Source organism: Chrysochloris asiatica, unplaced genomic scaffold, assembly GCF_000296735.1.
Source record: "Chrysochloris asiatica unplaced genomic scaffold, ChrAsi1.0 scaffold00204, whole genome shotgun sequence".
NCBI classification, from domain to species: domain Eukaryota; kingdom Metazoa; phylum Chordata; class Mammalia; order Afrosoricida; family Chrysochloridae; genus Chrysochloris; species Chrysochloris asiatica.
Genome location: NW_006408722.1, coordinates 3,676,461 through 3,690,385, shown reverse-complemented (window position 1 = coordinate 3,690,385; position 13,925 = coordinate 3,676,461). Strand labels below are relative to the sequence as shown.

At 37.5% G+C, this 13,925-nt stretch overlaps 1 protein-coding gene across 2 annotated transcripts in view; it reads right to left on the bottom strand.

Moving 5' to 3' along the window:
* The window catches only part of LONP2 (lon peptidase 2, peroxisomal), a 166,292-nt gene that overhangs the window by 134,584 nt on the left and 17,783 nt on the right, over positions 1-13,925 (bottom strand). Inside the window, exons 3-4 of one of the 2 annotated variants that reach the window (XM_006872570.1) lie at positions 4,078-4,209; positions 2,557-2,679 (exon numbers count right to left, since the gene is read on the bottom strand). In XM_006872570.1, coding sequence (XP_006872632.1) covers positions 2,557-2,679; positions 4,078-4,209 — 255 coding nt within the window. The remainder of the gene's footprint in view (positions 1-2,556; positions 2,680-4,077; positions 4,210-13,925) is intronic. The other variant, XM_006872571.1, reaches the window with a different exon arrangement.

Sequence of the window (13,925 nt, the reverse complement as noted above, 5' to 3'; positions counted from 1 at the left end):
TGTGTGTGTGTGTGTGTGTGTGTTTAAACATGTCTTTGTGATCAGTGTATGGCTACAGACAAATTCTCTCAGTAAAACTGTTGTCTCAGGCTCCTCAGGGTACCCTCAAAAAAAGGTCCAACAGTAGGTTCTAAGGGGACCTGCTGAGTCAGTTACATTCAAGGCAAAGAGACAAGCTCAGAAGGTTAAAGTAACTGGTTTTGTTTTGTGTATTAATTCTAAAGGGATAATCTTGATAGAATTTCTAGAAAGACACAGAATAATCATAGACACTTATTGTGAAGAAGCTTTCAGAAAGTGAAAACTGATTTAGTGAGAAAAAAATCAAGAAAGAGGCACTGAGAATTTTTTTTCCCATCACAACAGTGCATTTGTTTATTCTTTAATGGTAGGAAGGGCTGTGCCAGGAGAATTTTACTAGGAAACCTTAGCCCAACCACTCTACAGCCCTGATTTTACTCATTCAGATTTCTTTTTGTTTCCAAAACTCAAAGGAACATGATCTGAGTCCCTCAAGGTTGTTGTTTTGACATTGTGTACATCGAAGAGCACGGAATTCTTTGGAGAATTAAAGAGAGTATGTTGAGAACCAATAGCTTCAAATTTTTTATTTTTGTTTAATAAAGGTTTCTATGACTTTTTCTCATTTTGAACTTTCATTTTTACAAAATCATTAGCAGATAAAACATAAAATATTTTAAAATATAAAAAGATGAAAATGAAACATTTTGTCCTTTTATAAAAAATAAGATTTAAAAACAGCATATCAGTGATTTCACTGTTGAGACAAAAGCAGTTTTTAAATGCAGTTTTTCTTCTGGTTACTAAAACAGCAAATTTTCAATGTTTAGAGGAATAGCAAGGAAATGTTTAAACTAACTCCCAATTAACTTCTGATTTCCTAAATTTTCATATAACTATCTCTGGTTTAATAATTTTCTAAAACACTTTTAAAGCACTTTTTTTCACAATGGCTCTTTTCTGTGGTGCTCACTACAGAGTGTACATGTGCACAAAATGAATAACTGAGTCTCTGACCGATTCTAATAGAGTCTGGACTCTAACTGAGTCTCTGACCCAATCCCAAGCCAGAGATAATTCCAATTTCTAATGTGTGTTTGTCCTGGTATCCAGGAATATAAAACGTCAGTTGTTTGTATCAGGTGATTACTACCTCCTACCTCTGTCATCACTATCCTCAGTGTACTCTGCTGCTCCTCCTGTAGTCCCATGGAAAGGTCACCTATGTTCCAGCTCTTCTTTCTCTACACTGTATTCCTTTGGTATAGGAATATTTCTGTGCTGATGGCCAGCACATTTCTAACATTATTTTCAACTTTTCTTAAGCCAAAGTAGTAGCCCCCAGAAAACTCTGATTGTCGCTAGTTGTCCACTTCAGATATATTCTCCTCATCTTTCTTTCCCCCCAAATAAAAATAGTAGATTCAGCAGCTCAAGGTAGAAATCAAACAGAGCCCATCACAACATAAATGTCATGTGCAATAAAGAATCATAAATCAGTGTAGAAGAAAGGACCATTTCACAGAAGGCGTTACGTTAAACAGAAAGTTCTTTGGGAACATGTGGACATTAGTGGTTCTATGGTAGAGATCTCACTGTCCAGGTGGGAGAGCTCCTAGCCACGGCACCTCAGGTAAAGCCACCACCTGTCAGTCAGTAGAGGTTAGCAGGTTGCTGTGATGTTGAACAGGTTTCAGCAGAGCGTGTAGACTATGATGGACTAGGAAAAGAGTCTTGGAGTTCTACTTCCGAATATCAGCCAGTGAAAGCCCTACAGATCATTCATGGTCTGATCCTTCACAGATCATGGAATGGCACAGAAGCAGCAAAGTTTTGTTTCATTGTACATGGGCTAGCTTGACTGCTGCTTTCATCTCATTAAAAGTCAAAATAAGTAACATATGAGTTGATTAAAAAAAAAAAAAAATCAACTAAGCAGAACTAAAAATGGATATTGTGTGGCTCTTCTTCCTGAGCTCTGAAATAAAAACGAGTGGAAGACAGAGGATGCTAAACAAAGACGATAAGAAGAGACGAACAGTAAGACTTGTTGAAAAATAAACCTTCTACGTCAAAACAAAGTATGACACAACTTAGTGACATGGTCCTTGTAGGAAACAACTCTGTGGTATGTTCTTCATACTACATGCAATAAAAAAATGTTATACTCAAAGATGCACATCATTTACTTGATAATTTTTAAAATATGATAAACACTAGGGATCACTCAATGGCTTAACAAAATGGGAAGTATCCAGGTAAATTAACCAAAAAAAAAAAAAAAAAAAGAGAGTGCATCAAAAAAGGCTTACACATGTTTAAAAGTTAAAAAAAAGATGATCCAGGCATGGAAAAGGACCTGAGGGAAACGTACCAAAACATTAACAGAAACTTGAATATTAAGAAACAATGAACATCTTTCTTCTTTGTTTTTTTCTTTATCCTCCAAATTTTTCTCAAAAACAAAAAGAGTTGAGCTCACACCACAGAAAATTAACTGGGAACCTGGAGAAATGGGTTAAAATAAATATTTACCCGCTTATCATCATCTTGCTTATGTTTTCGAGTTTTTTGAAGTAATTTTAGTCCTTCAATTTGTCTGACAAGCAGTGGTATAGTCATCTTGAACCGCTCCTCCAGACTTACAGCATCTAAAATCTAAGGAGCCACAAGTCAATTCATAGAGTATCTCAGACACAAATGCTCCAAAAGTCTTGACTTAGAATTGTTATGTAAAAAAGACAACCCTACCAATATTCACTGTTACATTAAATCAGCAAGGCTGTTTGAGACGAATAACAGAATCCCATAAAAGACACACACAAAAAAAGTAACTTGATTATGCTTTTAAAATGAAACTGTATGTATTGTTCCAAGATCAAAAATAAAACAAATTTGAGGTCAACTCTTTTTCGGAATTATTCTCTTAAGAACCCAAAATGTATTTATTACATATTTTAGACTTTGTATACATTATTTAGAGTCCTGGTGTGGTGTTGTGGATTAATGCACCAGACTGTAAAGTTGTTTGAGCTGCAAGGTCAGCAGTTCAAGTTCACCAAGTACTCCTTGGAAACCCTATACAGGGTCGCTATGGGTCTGAATCGACTCAATGGCGCTTAACAATGACAACAACATACATTATTTATTTTACATAAACAAATTACAGATTCAAAAATTTAAAGTTTTAAACACACAGTAGAATAGGAGCACTCTTAACCAACTGAAGTAAAACATATTTGATGAGGCCACCAGTCTTATTACTCTCTAGAACTCCTATATTTATCTGTTCCTCACAACAGAAATGAATTCTTAATGTCTGTATCCAACCTGTTTGTATCAGTTGTTCTTGCCATTATAATTGCTCGATTTGAATATTAAATAAACTGATAAAACAAGAAAGGTTTTTTCAATGAAAATGAAATTAAATTAGTTTAGGAAGATTTAATAATGCAGACTACTTAAACGATACAATAAAAATAAATGATAAATGCAGACTACTTGAAAGATACAATAAAAATAAATGACTACTTAAAAGATACAATAAAAATAAATTTCTAGTTTTCTGGGTTGGGGGAAAGAATCTAGGATTCTGCATGTACACTGTTCTTCAAGTGTCTTTAAAATGAATTTCATTTTAGAGAAATTATAGAAAATGCAACATATGTGTGGTTTACATAAGAAACACCATGAAGAATTTTAACAAAGCAGGTCCACACACAAAGGAAAGGCCATGTCTCTAGATGTTTAAAACATGGTGAAATAATGTATGTTTACAGATTATAAATCAAACTAACTTCTTACCATTTTTATGATTCTGTCCATTTTTTCCATAAATTGACCAACCGATGTGCAATCAGAAGAACCTCTTGTGTGTACAAAAATATAAAACACTCATGCTAGAAAGGCAACTTATGAAATTTATGAAAGCATTTCAATTACTTTTTGGGGTTTCTAGTATCCTTTCCTGAAGGTCAAAATTCAACTATTCACTACCTAGATCCAAATAGAAAGTAACCACCAGGCAACTTGGCATTCAAGAAGGGAACACTATACCTGGAGCTTCTCTTTGTTGCTTGTTCGGATAATTGATGTCAGAATGTCTGGTAAAGCTTCCCTTGGAAGGTTATCTAAAAGACGTCTCAATTTAGCAACAGCAGGAACAGACATGTCCAACATTTCAACCAACTAGAAGAAGAAAAAATCGTTTTTAGAGAAATCTGGTGTATTTGTTGCAGTGCAGTAAATTATTTAGTCTCTTCTAGTGGTAGTTTTTGTTAACTCCCACCAAACAACTTTTTCCTGATGTGTCTGGGTAAGAGAAGGTAGGGAAAATGCTGATTCTGTTGCATTATTAACAGGACTACTTGGGATTGGTCTATTTTGCTATCTTGCTGGGTATAAAATGACCCATCTTTGAAACAGAAGAGGGGACTCTTGCTACCATCAAAGAAGGACCATGAGTGGAGTGCATCCTTTGGGCCCTGGTATCCCTGCCCACCAAACTTCCTTGACCCAGAGGCAGAAAGCTGTGATACTGGACAAGAGACAGAGCACGAAACAGAGCGATGGGCTCCTCAAACCAAGGAATAAGTAAAGCTGAGTGACTTTAGGCAGGAGGCTTACTTGCAGAGTGGGGTGCCTCCAGGCACTTATTGGAGGAGCTAGATTTACTTTCTCATGGAGATAGACCAGCGTACCTTCATCTGAGGCTTATGGTGGAGTGGTGTGTTCTATGGGCATTTATCAGCAGTCCTAAAAGAGCATCAGGAGGCTGATGGTCAGAGATAGGCCTGCATGTGGGCATGGCAAAGGAGAGGCTATCCTGTGCCCTAAGCATTTCTCACCCTGAATTGTAACCTGTCAACTTCCCTCATAAACCCCATCACTCTGAGTACGGCATCTGAGTTCTGTGTGGCCAAAGCAATGACTCATCAAACCCATCTGAGTAGAGACTGCTGTAGGAGGATGGCGAGTGACATTGCACTTGTGAATTATAAAAATCGGATTTCCATATCGGTTAAATGTTTGGGACTCAGAGTCTGTTTCTGAAATAAAAGATGATTGATTATTATACTCCAGGTTTTCAAAGGCTTTAGAAAAAAACTAACATTCTTGTAAAATGTTAAAATGAAAATAAAAATCGCTCCAAAGTGTCATATTACAAATGGCTTCAAAAATCTGTTTTATTTTGAAAAAAAAAAAATTCAAATTTATACAAGATGTAAGAACATTTCAATGACATACAGCATGCACCTTTGATATGAAATAAATACATATTCTCTGGCCTAAAGTGTATGAATCAAAAAGAACTCTGGACTAAAAAGTACCAAGGACTTGGCAAAGAAATATAGGGATAAAATATAATAAATCCAGCAACTGTGGTATGGTTACAAAGGAATTAATTTCAAACTTCTGAACGGCCGCCCAGTGATCTTACCCGATCTTTGTAGGAATCTGCTGTAACAAAATGGTCAGCATTATCTCCCCTATTTTGTAGAGCAGGAAACTGAGATTCAGAGAAACTGTATTTTGTCCAAGTAGGGTCGTTACCAGAACTCAAAACCAGTGCTCTAACAAGAAGGGTTCCTTCCAGCAAAGGAGCACAGTGAGTGCTGCTCCACCCTTTCCAGAGCTCTAGAGTGGACTCGAGCCACACGTAGAAAACAAGTGTGGAAAGTTTACATTAACAAGGGCACCCACCTGCTAACCATAGACATTCTATAGAAATCAAACAAGGGTTCTGTTACTGTAGTCCTCAAAAAAACAAAAACAAAACAACTGTACGATTTCAGTGAATTTGGAGGGTAAGCTCAGGATGATATATCTTAAAATATAACCTTTGTGGCTTATATAAAATTCATTTTGAGGGGCTCTGAGAATTGTACTGAAGAAGATGGGCAGTCATCCTCTATCTAGAGTAGTGTACCTCAAACTTTAAAGACCAATTTGTCACTTGAATCCACCATGGACCAACATTTCTGTAAAGTCAGAACCACATGCTTGGACATCAGGGTAATGTCAATTTGCTAAAATGACATCTAAATGCTTAATCTCACTTTCTGTACTTCTCTTGCCATGAATTGGTTACACATAAGTTTCTGAACCAAAACCACTAATTTGAGTAGTAGTGCTCCAGTGAGATGAAACAAGAAGCTGAAGAAAGACATCCATATAACTTTCAAGTATAAGGGAGACTTCAGACACATGACGATGATATGGAAGAGAATACAATAGTAGTTTCAAATATGAGCCTAATCAATCCTTTTAAGGGCATATTCCTAGGTTATTGCTGCTTTGCAATAGACTTTTATGTAAAAGCAATGATTCATTTAACAATGTTTAGAAAGATGTTTACCTATGTTTTAATGACTACGCAAGGGCTTTCTACTATGTGGATCATAACAAATTATAGATAACATTGTCAAGAATGGGAATTCTGGAACACTAATTGTATTCATGAGGAACCTGTACATAGACCAAGAAGCAGTCATTTGAAGAGAACAAGGGAACACTGAATGTTTAAAATCAGGAAATATGCTTGCCAGGGTTGTATACTTTTACCATACTTACTCAATCTGTATGCTGAGCAAATAATCTGAGAAGCTAGATTATAAGAAGAATGTGGCATCAGGATTGAAGGAAAACTCATTAGCAACCTGTGATAGGCAGATGATACAACAACCCAGCTTGCTGAAAGCAAAGAGGACTTAAAATGCTTATTGAAGAAGACCAAAGACCACAGTTTTTGGTATGGGTTGCACCTCAATGTTAAAAAAAAAAAACACACCAAAAATCTTCACCACTGTGCCAATAAAAAACATCACGATGAATGGAGACAAGATTGAAGTTGCCAAAGGCTTCATTTTACCAGGATCCACTATCAACACTCATGGAAGCAGAAGTCAAGAAATCAAATGATGTACTGTATTAAGCAAATCTGTTGCACAAGACTTCTTTTACGTGATTAAGAGCAAAGATGTCATTTTGAGGACTAAGGTGCAACTGATCCAAGCCATGGTAAGTAGCTTCAAATACCTGTTAAAGTTTGATGACGAATAAGGAAGAACTGATGCATTTTGGGTTACGGTTATGGGGAAGAATATTGAAAGTACCATGGCCTGCCAAAAGAACAAACCAATCTGTACTGGAAGAAGTACAGCCAGAATTCTCCTTAGAAGACAATGTGATGAGACTTTGTTTCTCATACTTCAGACATATTATCAAGAGGGACCAGTCTCTGGAAAAGGACATCATGCTTGGTAAAATGGCAGGACAGTGAAAAAAGGGAAGATTCCCAACAAGATGGATTGGCACATTGGCAGCAGCAATGGGCTTGGAAGATGTGCAGGACTGAGCAATGTTTCATTCTGTTGTTCATAAGGTCTCTGTGAGACGGAACTGACTCAACAGCACCTAACAAACATCCTGGGATAAATTACAAATATTATACAGGCAGTACTTGTTAATGTTAAGCATGGCATTGAGAACAACCTTCCTCCAAAAAGGGCCATTCAAGCTGAAATCATGCAAAGTAATTGTAATAATAAGTGAGAAAAATTATGATTACTCTGTGACCTTCAACATTTTTGTCAAAACAAAATGCTCTTATTGTTAGGGAGAAACATGATGTTCTGGTTGCCGGGTGTCGCTGAGTCAGTTAGGACTACCAGTAACCCTATGCACTACAAAATCAAACACTGCCCAGTCCTGCGCCATCCTCAACAATTACTGTGAAGGTCATTATTGCTGCCACTGTAGAGGGGTGGGGTGGGGGCAAATCTTCCTTTTCACTGTCCCTCCACTTTACCAAGCATGATGTCCTTCTCCAGGGACTGGTCCCTCCCGATCACACATCCAAGTATCTCACCATCCTCACTTCTAACGAGCATTCTGGTTATACCTTTTTCCAAGTCAGATTTGTTTGTTCTTCTGGCAGTCCATGGTGCTTTCTATATTCTTCTCCAACACCATAATGCAAATACATCAGTACTTCTATGGTCTTCCTTATTCATCTTCCAACTGTCACATGCATATGAGGTGACTGAAAATACTATGAGTTCGATCTGGCACACCTTAGTCTTCCAAATGACATCTTTGTTCTTGAACACATTAAAGAGGTCTGTTGCAGCAGATTTACCTAGTGCCAATATGCCATTTGATTTCCTTTCTTTTAACTTTTTATTGTGAATTAAGTGAAGGTTTACAGAGCAGATCATCAGTTTACATTCAATAAATCAAATACTTTGCTTCATTATAATGACTGCAATCTCCTCTATGTATGATCAGTTAACAGTATTTCTCTACTCACTCTAACCCTTACATTCCTCTGTGTGTCTCCAATTACCTTCATCTTTTCTGTTAATCACCCTCTTGCTGTATATTGCCTAACTTGTCACCCATGCTAGTCTGTAAATAATTTTACCTCTCCTCCCTCCCCCATCACAGATTGTTTCTTTTATCAAGAAAACCTTTCCTTAACTTCACATCATTGGTGTCATACAATAGCATTTAGACTTCTCCATTTTTTGATGTGTCTCTTGTAGACAGCATATTGAAGAATCCTGTTTTTATCCATTCTGCTATGTCCTGTCTCTTACATAATTTTCTGCCCTGAGTTCATTTTCTTTGTGGGTTTTCTTCTCATTTACATTTCTGTTGTGTTCATGTTTACAAGATCTATCTGCTTTTTTTATTTTGATATGAAGGTGAATTAATTTGCTTTGAGGTTACCATTTTTTTCCTCCTGTTTAAAAGTTGTTTCATACTTCCTTGCTATTTGGAAGTTCCACATCAACACTATCCTCTCTTTTAAATTTGCAGTAGACTTACTATATATTATTATCTGTGGTTCCCTGTTTTCAGTATTGTATGTTTGTTTTACTTTAAATACATCTATATTCAGACTGAATGTTGTCATGTATGTTAATCTCAAGTTGTTGTCTGCTGTTGTTTTTTTCTGTAAAGTTTGGTCTGGTAATTACAAATTCCTTTAATTTCTGTTTATCTGGAAATGTCCTAATTTCACCATGGTATCTGAGGGAAAAGTCTGGTGTGGCACTGTAGGTTAAGTGCTGGACTGAAAGGTCGGTTTGAACTACAAGGCTGGCAGCTCTAAGTCACCACAGCTTCTCCTCAGAAACCCTACAACGCAGGGTCTTTATGTGTGGGACTGATTCAAGAGCACTTAAAAACAATAAACATTTGAGGGACAGCTTTCCTGGGTATATGATTCTTCACTGGCCAATTTTTTTCTTTCAGAGTTTTGCATATGTCATCTTTTGCCTTCTTGCCTGCATGGTTTCTGCTGAGAAATCAGAGCTTAATCTGATTCATTCTCCTTCGTAAGTAACTCTCGGTTTTTCCTGAGCTGCTTTCAGAATTCTTTCCTTGTCTTTGGTTTTGAAAAATCTGATTACGTCCTGGTGATGTTCTTTTGGGATACATCTTGTTTGAGGTTCATTCAGCTTCTTGTATGCTTATCCTCTCATCTTTAATGATGTTAGGAAAGTTCTCTTCCAATAAAAGTTCTCTTTGGCAATTTTCTCTGTGATTTTTATTGTTTCTTCCTGTTCTTGAATTCTGTTCACTCTTAAGTTATTCCGCTTCATAGTGTCCCACATAATTCATAGGCTTCTTTTTCCCCATTGTTTCGAATCTACTCCTTTGCCATTTCAATGCATTGCCCATTTCTGAATTCTTAGTATTAATCTGAATTTCTAATTGCATGTTTTGTATTGTTTCAAAACTGGCATTGATTTTGTCTATCTGTTTTTGTGGTGTTTTCCTGAATTCTTCTAAAGTTTTCTTCCGTATCCTCTCTTGTTTTCCTCAATCTTTCTGTCAATCCTTTGAAGGTGTCTAAGCATCATTCTTTTGAATTCTTTTTTAGTTAGTTCCATTACCCTTTTTCCTTCAGAAACATTTTCTGGCTCTGCATCTTGGTCATTTGCTTGAGCCATTCTCTTGTTTCTTTATGTGAGCTAAAACTGTCTGCTTCCTCCTGGAAAATGTGGTGTTGTCATATTTGTATTCAATTGATTATATGTTGATGTGTTTTCAGGCTCTCACCAATTATCACCTGTAGGTGTAGTTAGCGAGACTGGAAGTGTATATTCAGGTCTCCGTTTGCTATTAGTGTACCTCATTAATCAGGTGATACAGAACTGGTATCAGATCTTGTCTAGTGGGTGGAGCTGAAGAGGGTATGGTTGTGGCTGGGCTGTATGGCACGGTTGATGTATGAGCATTGTGGGGGAAAAGGAGAAAACCCCTCCCACACATACACAAGAAAACAAAACAGAATAACCAAATAAGGAACCAACAATGAAAAGACAAAAAACAAAAACAAGCAGCAAATAGAAAAAAATATATATATAAAACTAAAAAGAGAAAAGAGGGACAGAAAAATGGGGCTACAGAAGAGAAAAAGAGAGAAAATAAAAGCAAGAAAATTTAAAAACAGAAAAAGCACAGAGAGAAAAGACGTAAAAAGATAGTAGAGAGTAGTAAAAAGAGATCAAAAGAAAAAAAAGAGGAGAAATGAGAAAACAGAAGAAGGAAAATCAAAAACAGAGACAGAAAGGATAAAATTCAAGGGACTGGAAAGAGAGGAAGAAAAAAGAATAAACACACAGAAACAACAAAAGGAAAAAAACAAAACAAAGACAAAAAGCAATAGTGTAATTGTTGGATTCAGAAAGAAAAGTCTGTTGAGCTGCTGCCTGCCAAATAATTCACAAGGTAAGTGCAGGAATAATATGACAGTAGAGTTCCTGGCCCTAGATGGACGTTCCTAATGGTCTAGTTGTTACCTACGTTCAGGACACTAAATCTGGAAGTAGTTTATGATGGCCCTTGCTGGAGCTGGTTTCAGTGTCTGTTAGGCCCACAGCTGGGGATAGGTGTGTGGCTATGAGGGTTTCCACTAGACCAATGTTGATCTGGTGGCCCTTTGGAATCTGCAGTTCTGGAGCCAAGACACCTGCAGTCAGTTCCCACCCAACACAGGCATGGCTCCCAACTACACAGCTCTGAACACCTTAAAAGCAGGGTCGGCACTGGGGGTAGATGAGGGTAGGAGCCTGCCACACCCTTGATCAACAGAGGAGCGTGAGGAAAAAGAATCACATCCTTCCCAATGCCAGTGGGAATCTGTTCCTCTAGGCCACCCTCTGTTGCCAAAGCTGCTTACAAAGTCCAAGATGATCATGACACGTTTGGTCAGTTGTTCACCAGTCAATCTCCCCCTCTAACTGTCCCTGCTCAGTTTCTCCTCCCAGTAAGCACTCAACTGACTTTTCTAACCTTTCTTCTGAAGTTCAGGGTTCCAGCATTTTCATCTATGTCTTTCATTTGGTTTCTCGTATCTCTGTTGTGGAGTTCTGGTGTGGCACTGTAGGATAAGAACTTTAAATGGTAAGGTTTCAAACTCATTCACTCCTCAGACACCCTAAAGAGGGTGTCATTATGAGGTGGAACCAACTCAATGGCACTTAGTAACAAAATCTTAGTTGTAGAAGATCCATGTAGTATGTCTGCCAAATCTGCCCTCATTTGGCTTCTATAACACTGACTGTGGATCCAGCAAAGTCAAGTCTTTGACAACTTCAGTCTTTTCGCCGTTTATCATGATGCCATTTATTCGTCTAGTTGTGAAGATTTTTGTTTTCTTTACATTGAGGAACAATCCATATTGAAAGCTGCATTCTGTGATCTTCATCAGTAAGTATTTCAAGACTTCTTCCCTTTAAGCAAAGTTGTATCATCTGCATGTTGCAAGCTATTAATGAGTCTTCCTCCAATCCTGATGCCACATTCTTCTTTACATAAGCCAGGTTTTTAAATTATTTGCTAAGCATACAAATTGAATAAGTATGGTCAAAGAATACATCCCTGGTGCACACCTTACCTGATTTTAAACCATCCAGTATTCACTGGTTCTGTTTAAATGATTGTGTTAACTAGACTCTGATACTAGAGTAGCAGGGGACTGTGGCAGGAGTCCCAGATATAAACAGCAGCAGCAGTAGCAACAACATGATTGCTTTACTTCTTCAGAAAGCCTCCAGAATCTAAAAATCAAATCTCTTGAAGTTTTGTTTTTGGGAGAAAGATGAGGGTTTCTGTTCCTGCAAAGATTTATAGTCTGGGTTTTTATATACAAGGTTGCTATGAGTCAGACCCGATTCCACTTAACAACATGGTAATGAAATCTGTGCATATAGGAAATGTATAAAGTGAGGATAGCCTATACTTGAAAGATTCAACTATCTTCTTTTACAATGTAGACATCAGACAAAGTATTTCAAAGCTCTATTTTAAAGTGTAATATTAAGTATTTCAGGTCTTGGAATCTCCATTTCCTTTCTAAATTTGAATCCAGTGAGAGTACCTTTTGTTGATTTCCCTGCATGATATTCCTGCTGCAGTGCCTTGAATGGAGGAGCATATTCTACACTAGGGATACACTAAAGCAATCACAATCACAATAGAATTCTTCTTTAATAAATATGTAACATTTGCTCTTGTTATTGTTAAAGTGCCGTGAGTCAATTGCGACCCATAGCAACACTGGATAGGGTTTCCGAGGAGCAGCTGGTAAGCTTGAACCACTGACCTTGTAGTTCAAACGGCTTTGCAGTCTGGTGCATTAACCCACAGCGCCACACCAGGACTCCAAAAATATATAGCATAGCATGCTATTAATGTGGCAGATTTAATTACTATGCTAAGTAATACTAGGCTTTATTATTCACTAATAGAAGCACCTTGTGTTACTTTATAACTGGTTGGTGGTGGATGTGTGGCACCGAGTCAGCTCCAAACCATAGGGACCCTGTATAGGGTTTCTGAGGCTATAGACCTATACAGGGAGCAGAAAACATCTTTCTCCCAGAGTGGCTAGTAGGCTCGAACTGCTGATCTGGTGATTAACAGTGCAGTTCATAATCCACTACACTACCAGCACTCCTCTGTTTCATCACTATAAACGATTAATCTGAGCTAGTCTATGTTTAAGCACAAAGTTGACTGAAAAATACTGCTAAGGATTACTGCTTGTGTTGCTTCCCTGATCACATATACCTTTAACTAAAGCATTTCAAGGATTTTAGAAAACTGATAGGGTACAAACTGGAACCAGAAAACTTTCAGTTATAACTACTCAAACGTAAGTTGAAAGTACTAATTTCTTTTGTTGACCTCATGCTTTGTGAATACTGGGAAAGTACCAAAATAAAGATAATAGTTACATACATGATTTGTTAAATTGTTTTTAAATGCCAGTTTTACAATTATTTTTGGCTATATCAATCAGAAATTTATTTTCTCAAGTGTAGGAGGCTAGAAGCCTGAATTTAGGAAAAGGCTTTCTCTCTTTGTGAACTCTGGAGGAAGGTCCTTTATCTGTAGCTTCTGCTTCCTGATTCCTTGAGATATCCATGTGTTCTGGCATCTGATCATCTCTTATTCATATTTCCAAAGACAATGACTCAGAGGTTTTTAGGTATAGTCAAACGAACTGACTCATCATGGCCCCGTGTACAAGAGAACCAAACGCTGCCCAGTCCTGCGCCACCTTCACAATCGTTATGTTTGAGCCCACTGCTGCTGCCACTGTGTCAATCCATCTCCTTGGGGGTCTGTCTTCCTCTTTTTCACTGACCCTCCACTTTACCAAGCATGATGTCCTTTTCCAGGTTCTGGTCCCTAATGAAAACATGTCCCAAGTATAAGAGATGAAGTCTAACCATCCTGGCTTCTAAGGAGCTTTCTGGCTGCACTTCCAACACAGATTTGTTTGTTCTTCTAGTAGTCCAATTTACTTTTCATATTCCTCTCCAACCCCATAACTCAAATTCATCAATTCCTTTACAGTCTTTCTTATTCATTGTCCAACTTGC